Source organism: Cydia amplana, chromosome 10, assembly GCF_948474715.1.
Source record: "Cydia amplana chromosome 10, ilCydAmpl1.1, whole genome shotgun sequence".
NCBI classification, from domain to species: Eukaryota; Metazoa; Arthropoda; class Insecta; order Lepidoptera; family Tortricidae; genus Cydia; species Cydia amplana.
This window is the reverse complement of record NC_086078.1, coordinates 14900089-14916310: the sequence shown is the minus strand read 5'-3', so window position 1 is coordinate 14916310 and position 16222 is coordinate 14900089. Positions and strand designations below refer to the sequence as shown.

The 16222-nt window shown below is 38.1% G+C and overlaps 1 protein-coding gene across 1 annotated transcript; it reads left to right on the top strand.

Annotated features, from left to right (window-relative positions):
• The first annotated feature begins 6952 nt into the window (after positions 1-6952).
• LOC134651389 (uncharacterized) lies at positions 6953-11706 on the top strand. Its single transcript, XM_063506485.1, has 3 exons — positions 6953-7335; positions 7884-8922; positions 11580-11706. The coding sequence occupies exons 1-2, from the start codon at positions 7227-7229 to the stop codon at positions 8915-8917; spliced, it is 1143 nt and encodes a 380-aa protein (XP_063362555.1). The 5' UTR covers positions 6953-7226; the 3' UTR covers positions 8918-8922; positions 11580-11706.
• The last annotated feature ends 4516 nt before the right edge of the window (positions 11707-16222 follow it).

Here is a 16222-nt window from a genome sequence, read left to right as displayed (position 1 = left end):
GATAAAAATCGTATTAAAATCCGATGTGAATTTCAAAAGATTTAATCGTACAGACAGATGGAGTGAGGAGTGACTTTGTCTATAGTAGTCTATTCGATACAGCTTTACCAAAACCCTTCACCGTACGGTCAATAAGCAGAAAGATTTTGTAAATAGTAAACAATATAAGCATATGTCAGCTGTAGCTGTTAAGTAAAAATTGAATGCTGACAATTTTTAACAAAAGCACCAGTAACGAATAATCATTGTTATTACTCTTTGCCTTAAACGCCGGGAGCTCCGTCAGCTGCGACGGCAAAATGCATCGCGACAATGCAACGACAATTAATTTAAAATTGTCGCTTCGTATAATATATAAAATACACAGGCAACGAGCGATTCATCTAAACGACATGTGCATGATTGTAATTAGGCCCCAGTTCATAATGTCGCAAGATGAACCTTATTATTTTGATGTTCATTTGTTTTTAGGGTTCCGTACCAAAAGGGTAAAAACGGAACCCTATTACTAAGACTCCGCTGTCCGTCCGTCCGTCCGTCCGTCCGTCCGTCCGTCCATCTGTCACCAGGCTGTATCTCACGAACCGTGATAGCTAGACAGTTGAAATTTTCACATATGATGTATTTCTGTTGCCGCTATAACAACAAATACTAAAACAGAATAAAATAAAGATTTAAGTGGGGGACCTATACAACAAACGTGATTTTTGACCGAAGTTAAGCAACGTCGGGCGGGGTCAGTACTTGTATGGGTGACCGTTTTTTGCTTGTTTTTTTTGCTTGTTTTGCTCTATTTTTTGTTGATGGTGCGGAACCCTCCGTGCGCGAGTCCGACTCGCACTTGGCCGGTTTTAAAACAGTACAACAGACTGTGACCATTGTGTGGTCAGGGGACATACAGTCAGCAGCAGAAGTTGCTAAGCAGGTGAAGTTCAAGATGATCTTGACGCGACTTTATTATTAAAGAGAATAAGAGCGCTGCTGACTGTACAATGTTTGGGTGAAAATCCTGGTACTTATAAAAGTAACAGTAATAAGAATGACCATATTATTATACTTGTTATTTTGCAAGTAAGTATTCGGTAACAAAACAACATAGCATATGGGAAGCGGCTAGCCAACTCCTTGGTCTTATTTTTACAATTGAACGACCACTTACGTGAATCGATTCTGAAGAAACACTAGTACTTAACTACTAGTCATGTTCATGTAAGGCTCCTATACATAGAAACCATTTTACCATTGTCTGTTAGCTAGTTTGTAAATGTCATATACTAACGAAACAGTGACTAAACCCTCCAGTGGTGAAAGCCGGTGAAAAAAAAAGAAGTTCTAGAATTCATCCATATTTATTTAGGTAAGTCAACTAAATTAGTTATTTGGAGGAATTTGAAGGTTTTTCTGTTATGTAAAATCTATTACTCATCGTAATACAACTCCTTTTGAACTTTTATGTCAAACACCATTCAAGTCAAGAGTTTCGACTAGTTTTTGGTACAAAATTAATCCGAATTTGACATTAATAAACTACGACAAAGAGCAATGTAAACAGGTTTCACTTTGTATCATTAGTTGTTCTCTATGGTACAAGCAAGCGATTAGCCTAAATTCTGTCCAAGACAAATTATCTATGTCGCCCTAAAACAAGATTATCGACTTCTGTTTCCGTCTCTTAATGACTGCAAAATGATAAGAATCTTTCTTTTAATGAAGACCAATTTGTAAAGAGGCAATTAGATGAAAGAAAGGTGGCAAAATTATAGATGATACCTGAATCTGTCACTTGTTGGCAGTTAAGTGACCATTATTACTATGTTCGTGATAAACATGCATCCAGTATAGTTCAATTTAGATTGCCTACCTACAAAGGCGAACAATTGAGTTACTATCATACATAAAGATAAAAAAAAACAGGTTGCACTCCGGCATTTCTGCCGAGAAGTGAAAACTCAATGAGTAGTGCAAAATGTCTGCAGCACTATGTATAATTGAGGTTAACGCCATCTAGCGTTATTTCGTCGCATTACTTGAAACCCCTAAGCACATCACTGTTAGCACTCGAGTTATATTATTACCAGTTAGAGGGAAACTCACTAGATGGCATTTAAATCAATAAAGAAAAACTCAATGACATTGTAACAGTTTTTCGATCAGGTCATGTGGTCATGTGATCTGTCGCGAGTTTAACATTTTTTACCCACCTCAAAAAGTGCACAGCGCTGCTAAAAAAGTTTTCACTTCAAAAATCATTTTTGATAAAAGCTTCGCTGACTGGACACTGTGACTGTTTCTTTCAACAGGCAACTTTACAATTCTTACAGACCCAAGCACAATTAGGTTACGTTCTTTTATTACAGAGTTCATGTAGCCACCTCCTGGCTCCAACTCGATGGTACATCAACCATAATATTGCATTGTCACCCATCGTAGGTAGGGACATTATATTATATGTAAGTATGTAAAGTTTTAGCTCAATGAAAAATGGGTCTAATTTACCTTGCATGATTTGACCCAAACATACATACCTAATGGCTCCTCTACACGATGGGCCAACGCCGGCCACTCCAAGGGACGCAGCCATGCGGTAGAATGAGATAGCAATATCACTTGCTCCCTCTAACCCATAAATGCGTCCCTTGGAGTGGCCGGCGTTGTCCCATCGTGTAGAGGAGCCATAACATACAGTCGTTATCAGATATATCGAATCGGCCAAGGCGCTCACAAATATATCTGAACACGCCTCTATTCTCAAGGCCTTAGAGTGCGTGTTCAGATATTTTTCTGATCTCTGTTGGCGACTGTACATAACATTGCAAGTTAAATAAAAGCTTGTAAAAATGTAATCTGGTAATGTAATAAAGGCTAAAGGTACATTAAGTCTAGAAACAAAATAAATCTCTTTTATGCGCTTAATAAAATCCCTAAAGGTTAAAACTTATTTAATCTACCTCAATATGTCTGAGATATATCTAGTACGCCAGCTGGCAGACTCAAAGTCTGAGATTCTCAAACTTAATCGTCAGTAAATCAAGAAATTAAATCAAGCAAGACTTGTGGTATCCATGCCAAGGTCAAAGATATATTGTATCTTACTAATAACAGAAAATGAGCTTGACGCGTGACAGTTCTCAAGAGGTAATTATAATAAAATATCACAGCAGGCGTTGAATTAATTTAAAGCCGTCATATATTTTACAGCGATAAAGTGACATTAAGTTTATAGGGCTTTAACGATACATTATAGGTATTTAATAACTCGAACCTTAGTTTATAAGGTCAGCGGAGTCGGGATCGATAAATAATACAAATAAGACAAGCACGATAAATTTTATTGAGCGTTTAGCCTCAGAAAGTGAGAGGAACTGTGTTCGGCCGCCATTTTATCTGTCACGTCGCGGTTGGCATTTGCCTAGGTAACTACAAATAGTTTGTCTTATTGGTGAATGAGTGTAAGGTGGCTATTGAGACCAAGTTGAAGGTCGATAAGATACAAGTGTATTTAATAGAAGGTAGTGAGCTGAAGAGACTATACGAGTAACTATATCTTATGTAACAAAGTCACCCATCGCGTCTGTCTGTCTATATGTTCGTGATAAACTCATAAAGTACTGTACGGTTTTCACGTATCAATAGAGTGATTCTTGAGGAAGGTTTAGATGTATAATTTGTTAAGGTTTACCAGTGCGAAGATGGTGCGGGTCGCTAGTAATAATATAAATATGTAGGTCTATCTGCCTCTGGCTTGCCTAAGCCAGCTGTCTAGAGTGGCGTCAGGAGAGCAATTTTCTCTAGTTGTCTACTCTTCGGTTCATCACACTCACACGCCTCCCAAATATCCGGAACACCATAGTTTCGTGAACGGGAAACTCATAAATAAGTACATAATATAACACATATTAAAAACTAGCACAATCATAATAATTTGAATTTTTTTATGAATGGTATCAGTCGATCAGGTTTGTTTTGAGGATCAAATATTTGTATTGTCTTAAAGCAATACAAAAGTCACAAATGATGGTCAAAGTCTGGCAGCCGCACTTTACTGACGAAACGCTTCTAACAAAATGGCAATACATCGTGACGTCACCATATTGAAACGTTAGAAGCCGTTTCGATGTATGGAAAACAAGGAAATTGCGAGTTTGTCGGTAAAATATTGCGTTTATATATGTGTATTGTTGCTATAAAATATTGTTTTAAATAAAATGTAAGGAATCGAATGATACCATTATTTTTTTCTTATTTGGAAGTAAATTTTTTTAAACGTTAAGGTCTTGTTTTTCTTTATTTTCCCATATATTTTTTTAAGTTTCCAGTGTATTGTGATAAATTGCTAATTTTCTATCTAATTAACTAGATTTAATAATCAAGTATTGAACAATTCCACCTGCACACTTCGGGACTTTAAGCTAGCTTCAATTGATTACAAAAAATATAACAAAAATTTAATGATAAAAAAATAAAATGAGTAAAAAACAAATAACTGATCGAATCTTTACTTATGCCATTCTACTTTAACAACCTCATCGAGTTTGCTCACGTTTTGTCGTATTCGCTTATTTATCGACGGATCTAAATACTTTTCAAGTAAATCGAAGGTCTCTTGTTAGTGAAATGTCAATCTGCCGCCTTATTTAAAAAGGTTGTAAGTATAGTCAGTTTTTGTATGTATCTGTAGCATTCTACATCACGGAGGCGGACTATCGGCATCTCAATCCACGCTGTCACGTTTGACAGTTTAAAGAAATCATATCGATCTGTTTCCTTGGAAGTTTTGATAGTGGAAGATGTCGTAACTGTTTTATGTAATTTGCGTTGTCTGGAGATTAGAAAACTTTTGTTATCTTATTGACAGGTGGAATGGATTTTTTCCTAGCCTATCTGAGTGTCCCACTGCTGGGCAAAGGCCTCTCCCCTTGATTTCCACGACTCCCGATTTGGTGTTTCCTCCGGTCAGTTGTTCAGAAAGCTGTCCAGGACATCCCGCCATCTCCGTTTGGACCTGCCTCGTCCATGGAATGGACTTTAAATATTTTTTGTTTAAAATACAACATGGCTAAGTCAAGTACCTAATCATTCTTTGAACTCAAGATGTTTAATTAAATGATAATTTCATAAAAAATAATTAAGGAAAAGTGCCCACTAGCAGGTATTCTAGACAGGAAATCAGATCCAGAAACTTTTGACTTAGAATTCAATCTAGCTTAGAATTTCTATGTTAGGTACCTACTCGACGGTCGGATCAAATTTTAAGAAGGGGTACATAACTCTTGTTATTGTTCATAATGTTTTTCTCTAGTACCTATTTTAAAGTGTATTGACAGTACCGTAGAGTTTCCTATCTTCACCTGGGTTTTGACACTTTTCCTAAAAAATCTCTCAAATTTGAAAGCATTTTAATCCGTTAAGGCGAAAAAACGTTTTTTAGTGTTCCTAACTATCAGTATTCACAATTGAAACTTTGAATTTCATTGGTTAAGTTGGTAAAAAATGGCCTCAAAGGCAATAGGCGATGTTTGGGTATTTTTCCCAATCTTCGCCTACGTTACGTTTTGTTAATGGCAACTTTTGTCAAAGTAGGCGAAAATAGGGAGCCCAGGCAAAGATACGAAACTCTACGGTAGTAAAAACTGAACCCAACAACGGATATGAGTTTTTAAAACAGTTTAAATTCAAAATGGCGGAGTCCTATAAATTCCGGCGCCCAAGTGCAGGCAATATGAGACAATATTAGACAATATTTCTCAAGTTTAAAGCAATATTGGGGCGATATTGAGACACTAGTCCCAGAGGCCTGCCAAAGTTTACGTACTTAATGGCGGCAATCGAGGGTTTATCGAATAAATTGTGAAGTTTGTGATAAAGTGTCGTTTGTCGATTGTTTCTAAACTGATTGGTCTTGTTAGCGTTTATTTTGAATAGTAATACAATTATATGCTTTTAATCTCGTTTCTTGTATATTCTGTGTAATAAAGTATACATAAATGGCATGGAATTAATTAAATACCTACCATTGTCCGCAATGACGTAATATCTATAGGTATACGATTCTCTTAACGGAAATTATTTCTCAAAAATGATTTATTATTATACGCATCCTGCAATCGCTACACACATAATTATTTTGACGTTTACGTTCGTACATGGTGAAAAAAAAAAAAAACAAAGCGAGAGCATTTATTATTTTTAACCGACTTCCAAATCTAAAAGGAGGAGGTTATCAATTCGGTTGTATGTTTTATAATGTAGTTTCAATCTTTTCTAAGTACCAATACTCAGTTGGTAGGTAAGTATCAAAACATATCCTACATTTGTTTGTGTATAGTTATAATCCGTTGATAAAATGCACTTAAAAATCTATTCTCCAAATTATACCAAGTGAACGAAAAAGAGGATGCTCCAAGCACAAAATATGACACAATATTTCAAAGTTTCAAACAATATTGAGGCGCTCGAACCGGGCGCTATTGTGCAATAGCAACTTAGCAACTTGAGCGAGCCGACTTGCCGGAAGGTGCACTCGTAAACAAACTAAACTTTTAATTACACCAAATCGAGAATCCGAGCAGCATATACAAGTTTATCGTAGACGAGTGTCTAACGAGTGTAGAGGGGCTCATTTAGACGGCGCGCGAACTCGTATACGATTTTAGTTACATTGCGGACCATTGAGGTTACAACAATTCAGCCGACCGATCAAATGACGCAATGTAATGAAACTCGCATGCGAGTTCTCGCACCGTCTAAATGAGCCCTAAGGGTAACATTCCATTTCTGACCGCAGCTGCACTACTGGTACGGAACGTATCGGTGTTACTGTCAATTTCCATAGTAAAATGAACAAGATGTATTTGGTTCAATAGTGGAAGAGATAGGTAGGTGGAATTTTTTTTAAACTTTATTTTAACGTGAATTGCTCAGTTTGTAACATGATCATGCAAAATCGACTTGGATTATACTACGACGTTACATCCTCAAGATTTATTGTCACTCTGTAGTTCACTCTCAATGTATCAGGCATTGCACATTAGTTTAAAGCTAGAAAATAGAATAAAAAGTACTAAAATGACTACCTTCCCCCACTCCTGCCCCACCGTCACCCGGTTCTTGCGCCCGAGTTCGTGTCATTCTCTTTCTTTGTGCGGGCATTGCAACATCGTATTACGTAGGTAACTTAGTAAATCCGTAAAATCGTATTCCTTTTCGTATCGCACAAATCAGAGATAATGGGAAAGCGTAAACGTAAGGATAAAAATCGACATTTAAAAGAAAAGATTAGGCGGTTAGAAGATCGACTCAACCGTCATTCATCATCAGATTCGGCAACAGATGAAGGTAAGTGTCTTTCTTTGTTTAAATAAAACAGTATTAACTACCTAATTAATTGAAACTATAGTTAAATAATTATTAACTATGAGAGTGGAATGCGTGATAAATAAAATCTACCCTCCCTAGATTGGAGAAAAAATGTTATGCTTCGATTCAAACTCGAACGAACCTACATAAACAAAGATTCTTTTTTATGACCTTTGTACTGTTACCGGATGGTCAACGTTAGTTGTTTACTTTATTAAAATTAACATCTTACTTAGTAATCGTTTTGTAAACAATAGATTTTCGTCGAATAATATGGGTGTTAGATAATAAATAGGTTAATGCTATAACATAAACTTGTTGAAAGTATTAAAACGTTACTCGAGCGATTATAAGTCTAGGTATGCCAACTAACAGTCCCGCGTCATAGCGTGCCTATGCCCAGTGACTCAAAACCTTCAGTCCAGCGATATAGCGAGCCTATACCCAGTGACTTTAAAACACTAGTCCAGCGGCATAGCGAGCCTATGTTCAGAGACTTAAAATATGTTTTTTTATCGTTTTTACAGAATACAATGATTATGATCGGTACTATCCTGAATCGTACGATTACCCTCACAATCCAGGGAGTGAAGACGAAGTGCCCCTAATACCGTGGTCTGATTCGGAACACTCAATTCCCGATACAACGCCCAAATCGGTAGTCATGCAACCGGCACCGATAGCGGGCCCAGCTCTTAATTCTGACGCACCCAGTAACGTCAACGAACCGGTATCAGCTGATCCGGACATCAGCAATAAGACTGATACATCACCAACGTTGCCGCCCGATATATTAGAGGCCCTCGGAGATCCGAAGGGAAAAGAGGAAATATATGGGCCAAAAATACCTGATGAGATCTCTAAACGTTGGGGCCGGGTACTCGTTGATGGCCTAGAGAAAGATGTAAAGCATAAACTGCCTGAAAAGCACCTGATACCAGATAACTTTCGTTTGGCTAAAGCCCCTATTTTAAATCCTGAGATTATATCGGTGCTTAACGAATCAGTCAGATACCGTGACAAATTATTAGAAAAAGAGCAAAACCAACTGGGCCTAGGCATTTCTGAGCTCACAAATCTAGCTTCAGCGGTAATCAAAGAAAACTTAGATAAAATCGAAATACTAAAGAAACTTTCTGAAGCTAGCCAGATTTTCCTAGACCTTCATCACGATCAGACCACTAGGAGAAGAAAACTCATAACCACAACTCTTGACAAAAAGTTTGTCAACATAATATCGGACGTAAAAAGGGATACCTACCTGTTTGGCGAAAACCTAGGGGAAAAAATAAAAGCCACAAAAACAGCGGAAACATCAGGGCTGCAAGTGAAGCGTAAGGATGTCAACGCTGTCGCATCTACGTCTAGGAAATATCCCAATCAGGGAAACTGGAGGGGCCCACCCCGAACATACTACCAATATCATCATCTTCAACGAACACCGAGACAGGGTGGGCCGAGACCGCGCTACCCCAACCAGCAATACCGGTACCGTCCGCCAGTTCCCGATCGTCAAGCCCAATCGACGCGCAAGCCGCCCAACAAGACCCCAAAAGTCTAACTGAGGTAAATGTACCCCATGCTGGTAGATTAAAATATTTCTACAAAGAATGGTGTAATATTACCGACGATCAGGTAGTCTTAAGCTATGTGAAAGGACTAGTCATACCTTTTAATAGTCCAGTCATGCAAAATGTGTTTCCAGAAAATAACAATTTGACAAAATTATATTTAATTAATGACATTATGCAGAAACTAATATACATAAAAAATAAATTAACACTAACATTAATATGATCAAATTCAAAAGATCAAATTTTTAGTTAGGATATCCACAATGCAGGCTTCGTCAGGTGGCCACAAATACAAATCCGCAACATGCTTCGTCCCAACCAAACCAATGATGATATCCGCAACAGGCTTCGTCATTTTTAAACAATAATGCAAAGCTAAACAAAACAATTGTCACGAATCGTACCTGGCTCAAAAGTCCCCATCACACTGGCAGCGTTACCACGTTGAATGGCCAATGAGATTTGTTGAACCAGGTACGATCCGGACCGAGGGTCGCACCCCCTGTCCCTCAGCCGCCGGCCCAAACCCCCTACGAATTCCTTGGCCTCCAAAGCCCAAGGTCCCGCAGTCTCGACTGCAACTGGCACAAAATCGTACATTGGCTCCAGGGCAGAGTACTTAGCATGCTTCATTTTAGCCGCATACTCCGCGGCTGAGCCAGCGGACCTCACCGTGAGATTCAAGTGGGACGGCGCAAACGTACTGACGCACGTTGCATCCCAAAGGAGGCACCGACCTTTCTGCCACGGAACCAATGTCAGACCGTCAGGCCTCTTGCCATCTGTGCGGCACAACCCTGGAGGCTCCAAAACGCAAGGAACGTTGGCCGACACCAGAGCCCTGCGGATCACATCATTGATAGCATGATGCCTTGAAAAACGCCCGGCGCATTTCAAGCAGCTTAGGCCATGGTGTCCGTTTTCTTCGACCATGACCCCACAAATGCACCGATGCGCTTCGCAATTCGCTTCGCTTAATAACAATTTTAGTTTTCTAGAAATTGAGCAAATAAATAGTGAGATTAAAAAATTAAAGGACTTAGGCGCGTTGATAGAGTGTGAAGATATGCCTGGACAGTTTTTATCTAGTATCTTTCTTACTCCTAAACCAGATGGGTCTAATCGTTTCATACTTAATCTTAAAAACCTCAATAAACACATTGCACATCAACATTTTAAAATGGAAGATGTGCGAACGGTTACAAAGCTTATGACAAAAAACTGTTTTATGTCCACCATAGACCTAAAAGACGCATATTTTTTGATCCCGGTTAATAATAAGAGCAAAAAGTTTCTGAGGTTCAAATTTCAGGGGAATACCTTTGAATTTCAGTGCTTGCCTTTCGGCCTTTCTTTGGCGCCATATATATTTACCAAATTACTCAAACCGGTGATGGCGGTTCTAAGAAGCAAAGGCTACATACTAGCTATTTACCTAGATGATATAATGTGCTTAGGTGGTACTTATAATGAATGTCTTACTTGCGCTACGGAAACCGTTAATAAATTAAAAAATCTAGGTTTCGTAATAAACCACACTAAGAGTAAATTAATACTTAGTCAAGTTCAGACTTACCTCGGTTTTGAGTTGGACTCTGTTAATATGCGTCTAGGCTTACCAAATAAGAAACGACAAAAAATTTTAGAGTGCCTCAAATATACTCACAATAAAAAATCAATCACTATACGTGATTTCGCCAAGCTTTTGGGTCAATTATGCTCAGCCTGTCCAGCGATTGCTTACGGATGGGTTTACACCAAACCCTTAGAGCGTGACAAATTTCTTTCCTTACAAAAATCGGGAGACAACTATGATAGCCTTATTAGTATCGGTGCTCACCTTAATCCGGACTTTACATGGTGGAAAAATAAAATTTTAACTTCATATAACCAAATCCGAGACGGTAAATTTATCTTAGAAATTTTTTCAGACGCATCCTTGACAGGCTGGGGAGCATATTGTAACGGTGAAAGAACCGGAGGTTTTTGGAGCCCACAGGAGGTCAAAAGACACATAAATTTTCTCGAGCTACTTGCAGCTTTTAATGGTTTAAAATGCTTTGCTCGGGATCTTAACAACGTAGAAATATTACTACGCATTGACAATACCACTGCCATATCATACATAAACAAATTTGGCGGAGTACAGTATATTCACCTAAATAATATCACACGTAAGATATGGCAGTGGTGCGAGTCACGCCAGTTATACATATATGCGTCATACATTAAATCCAAAGACAACGTTGAGGCAGACGAAGAATCTCGTCATCGCAATATCGATACGGAATGGAGCTTATCTCTAGTAGCATTTCAAAAAATTACTCGTTGCTTTGGATTTCCTGAAATTGACCTGTTTGCTTCCAGATTAAATAATAAATGCCTCAAGTATATTTCGTGGAAACGCGACCCTGAGGCATTTGATATTGACGCATTTACGCAAAACTGGGCTAACTTTTTCTTTTATGCTTTTCCGCCTTTCTCACTTATTCTCAAAAGTCTGAGGAAAATCATAAATGAAAAAGCTACAGGTGTAATGGTTGTTCCTGACTGGCCCAGTCAACCCTGGTACCCAATCTTCATGAAGCTCTCCAAACATAAACCGATATATTTCAGTCCCGAGCCTGAGTTGCTTCTTTCTCCTTTCAGGAAGAGACATCCTCTCTGGAGTCGCCTTTCCCTGGTGGCATCACTATTATCCGGGAAGCATTTAGAAGACAAAATCTAAATCTAGACACAATTGATATTTTAATATCATCTTTATCAAAAAACTCTTTAAATCAGTATAATTGTGGGTACAAAAAGTGGTGGATGTTTTGTTCAAAAAATAACACAAATATCTACTCCACCAATATTCCTGATATTTTAGCGTTTTTTACGGCTGAATATAACGCCGGGGCAAGTTACTCCACTTTAAATACGCTTCGTTCTGCACTTTCCTTGATATTGGGCAAAAAGTTCAGTGAAGATGAAAGGGTCGCTAGGTTCCTAAAAGGTGTGTTTAAAACAAAACCTGCGTTACCAAAATACCAGTCAACCTGGGACCCTAATGTAGTTTTAGACCAAGTTAGTAATTGGCATCCTAATGAAGACCTGCCTATAGATAAAATTACAAAAAAGTTGGTAGCTCTTCTTGCGTTGTCGACAGGACAACGTATGCAGACGCTAGCCCTTATTAGCTTATCCAATATCAAGGTAAATGAAAAGAATATTGAAATTGTAATTAGTGATCTTATTAAAACTTCAGCTCCGGGTAGATCTATGCCCAGGTTAATTATTCCATTTTTTCCTCATAAAGTCGAGATATGTCCCGCTAAATGCCTAATTGCATATATGGAAAAGACCACTCAATTTAGACATTTAGCGAAAACAGACAAGTTGATTCTAACAACAAAAAGTCCAGTCCACAACGCGAGCCCTTCGACCATTAGCCGTTGGATAAAGTCAGTATTAGCAGCAAGCGGAATAGATACTTCAGTTTTTTCGGCCTACAGCTGTCGCCATGCTTCTACCTCAGCAGCTAGTCGAAAAGGGGTATCTGTAGACCTTATCAAAAAATCAGCTGGCTGGTCAAAGAATTCTCTGGTATTCGCAAAGTTTTATAATAGGCCGGTAATTGAAGAAGAGACCAACATTTTTGCAGAGGCCGTATGTAATAGGGACCATGATTAAAATAACATTTGAATACTACCTATAGTAGATTACCTAGTATTAATTTCCTACTATAAGCATTGTGTGTTATTTAAAGTATTAATGCCAAATTCGAAAATACAAATTTGATTACACATATCCATTTATTTTATTCGGTCTTACTGCTTTCCTCTAAGTGCCAATTTTTGCTCAGCGCTAAACATCTACAGAGTGACAATAAATCTTGAGGATGTAACGTCGTAGTATAATTTAAGGTTAAACAAACTTACCTGAAGTGAAGTTTGACCATAATTATACGAGACGTTACATCCGAAAAGATTTATCACCCGCCCTGCCCTGAATTTTTTTCTCCAAGTCTTAAAAAATGTTACCCAAAACTGTCGCAAAATAGCACTTAGGTATCTCTAAAACAATGACACGAACTCGGGCGCAAGAACCGGGTGACGGTGGGGCAGGAGTGGGGGAAGGTAGTCATTTTAGTACTTTTTATTCTATTTTCTAGCTTTAAACTAATGTGCAATGCCTGATACATTGAGAGTGAACTACAGAGTGACAATAAATCTTTTCGGATGTAACGTCTCGTATAATTATGGTCAAACTTCACTTCAGGTAAGTTTGTTTAACCTTAAATTAAATTTGGCATAGCGTGAGTCATTTTTTAAAGTCCGGGTCCGCGCCGAGGCATCCGACACTTCGTTATCTATTAGGTGTTCGGTGATCAATGATGTTTCTATCGGACGCCTAGGCCTAGATCCGGACCGTTCTATAGCGTCAGTCATCTTTTATAAAGCTTCATCAAAATAATATCTCTATCTCGTTCATCCCCAAAATCATCAGTGCATTGTAAATTTTATTTTTATCTCGGACACAAAATAACACAGATTTATGACATTTTAGCGAGATTTAAAGCAATTAAAACTGTCTAGGACTCTAGGCCATGTGCTTGGTTAGGTACAAAAAACTATGGAGGAACCTGGTCTCCGACAGAAGTACATGATATCACGTATCCTTTGCATTGAGGAAACGGCTGATGAAGAAGTGCGAAAAGGCCCAAAATATGAGTGTCGTAAATTTTTACGCCATATTTTCAATTCAATTGCATAACGTTAACTTCGACAGGGCAATATTTAGACAAAGTGCTTCAATAAATCAACGGGCATATAATCGAATTATAAAAAAAATGCATTTTTAATGTTCACGGTTTATTACAATTCCGAGCATGCAGAGGCAATTCCTATCCCATACCGAGAGTTGGCGAGTCGAACGCTCAGGGACTAAAAGGGAAACAAGTTTTTATCGCTGACTGCACTTTTCTCTCAAAAGACAACTAGTACCTACTCATCGAGACAATGCTAACAAACCCAAACATAAATCCACTTCGTTCCTTCGTTAATCTATGTATTTGCCACTCTATTGCTCTTGTAGGTACTTTAATGTATTTCTATTTTGGATGATTTTAGTTGGACTTAAGTATTTTAAGTACGAGTATAAGAGCGGTTTTTTTACACCTAACTTAGTAGGTATCTATATGTAGGTAGGTATATATTATCGTATATTGAACGTAACGACAACGGGCTAAATAATATATGAAATATGTCTTTGTGTTGCGAATAATGCTAATATTTATCTATTCATTCGACAAACTATTTTTGCTTACAATAAAGTGTCAATAGTCATTTGTTAGAAAGGTTGTTACAAATCTGTTACATATAACAGTTACCTTGATTCGTTGGTGCATTTGGTTTGCTTGTTCTTGGTAAGCGATGAGAACATGGTCAGACTTCGCATAAATCGAACCGCAAATCGAACGAGATTCAACCTCGAATCTTTAGATACTGAACCACTCATAATTCAACTTAGAGTCGAGTTTAAAAAGGAGGTTTGTGTGAGATACGAGGTTGCTCGAGTTCGTTAAAATTCCGATATTACCGTTAAAGATTTCATAAATTAAAGCTAGAGTTGACGGGCAGTTGTTCGGATACTGATCGAGTTTTTTTAAATATTGAATGTATTGTTACAACATTAAAACGAAAGTGTTTTAATGAAAATGTTTGTGCTACTTTACACGCGTTACAACAGATATAATAGTAGGGTCTATTGTAATTATATGGGAAGAGAACAATACTTTGTTTAAGGCACAATTTTCTCAGTAAGGTACGCATGCTATGGAATATGGGTTGGTATGGTGTACAACATTTCTTAAAATTTATCTGTCGCATTATTCTATTCGCGTACTTCTACTGCATAAAAATCGTATCAGAATGACTCACGCTAGATAGCTAGAATGGCCCGGGTCCGGGCCGACGCAACCGACACTTCATTTTCTATAACAGGTGACCGGTGTTTACCTCATGATTTCTATCTATAGAAAACGAAGTGTCGGATGCCTCGGCTCGGACCCGGACCGTTCTAACGTGATCCATCCTTTAGGAGATAAATTCTAGGCTCGGCGCAGCAAGTCTTTCGTAAGTTTAATATATTCCTGCTGAATTTCAACCTCATCCGTTAATAATATTAATATATAAAAAATAAATATCAACACTTATGTCAAGCAAGAAGCAAGAAGCTACTGATTAAGGTGTATATCTGGAGTATAGCCCTTTATGGAAGTGAAACGTGGACAATGACCCTAAAAGATAGAAAGAGAATGGAAGCATTTGAAATGTGGTGCTGGAGGCGTATGGAAGGCATTAGCTGGAGAGACAGGATAACGAATGAGGAGGTGCTAAGAAGAGTGAATGAAAGGAGAACTATCCTGAACACCATTGCAAATAGACGCGGAAAAATGATTGGACACTTAATACGACACGACCACTTATTTAAAGCTATCCTGGAGGGGCGGATAGGACGCAAGCGGGGTAAAGGAAAACCCAGACGCAGCTTTCTAGACCAAGTGAAAGAGAAAGTGGGGGTCGTGTCGTATCAGAAAGTCAAAGAGCTGGCGCAAGATAGGGAATGCTGGAAGATACTCCACCGACAAGAGAATAACTCTTAAGTTAATGATGATGATGATGATGACAATGTAGGATATCTATCAGTTTTGCTTTGTAAAATTACTAAGTATTAAGCTTTACCCCAGTGTATACTTAAATAATTAAGTAAACATGCAAATTAGGATTCATGCATTAAAATTTAAAATATCACTTTTCCTTTACCTTTTTGTACATCGATAATCTGTTCGTGATCTGATTGATTACTGAGGGGCTACCGCGAAAACCGAATTTCGCTAATTGCGGGCATTTTTCTCTGTCACTCTAATTAACCCTTAATTGGAGTAAAAGATAAAGATCCTCGCAATTTACGAAATTCGGTTTTCGCGGTAGCCCCTCTGAGCCAGAACCCTTTTGTTTTGCTGCAACGCACACAGCAAACCTACCTTTGATCCTTCTTGTGCTTTATTTTAGGTCCATTAGTTTGATATTGTTATTGATTCAATTTTTTTGTCAATATGTGTGTATTATGGCAAGCGAATAAATGGTTTATCTATCTTACCTATTAAGCTATCGATATTAGTCGTCTTATGAAACACTACCATAATAATTAAGCATTCGGAAACCGGAGCAATATCACTGCAATACCGATTTGCATATCTTATTTACGGTGGCTGTTTCAAAACAATTTTCTACCCACACAAATTCATT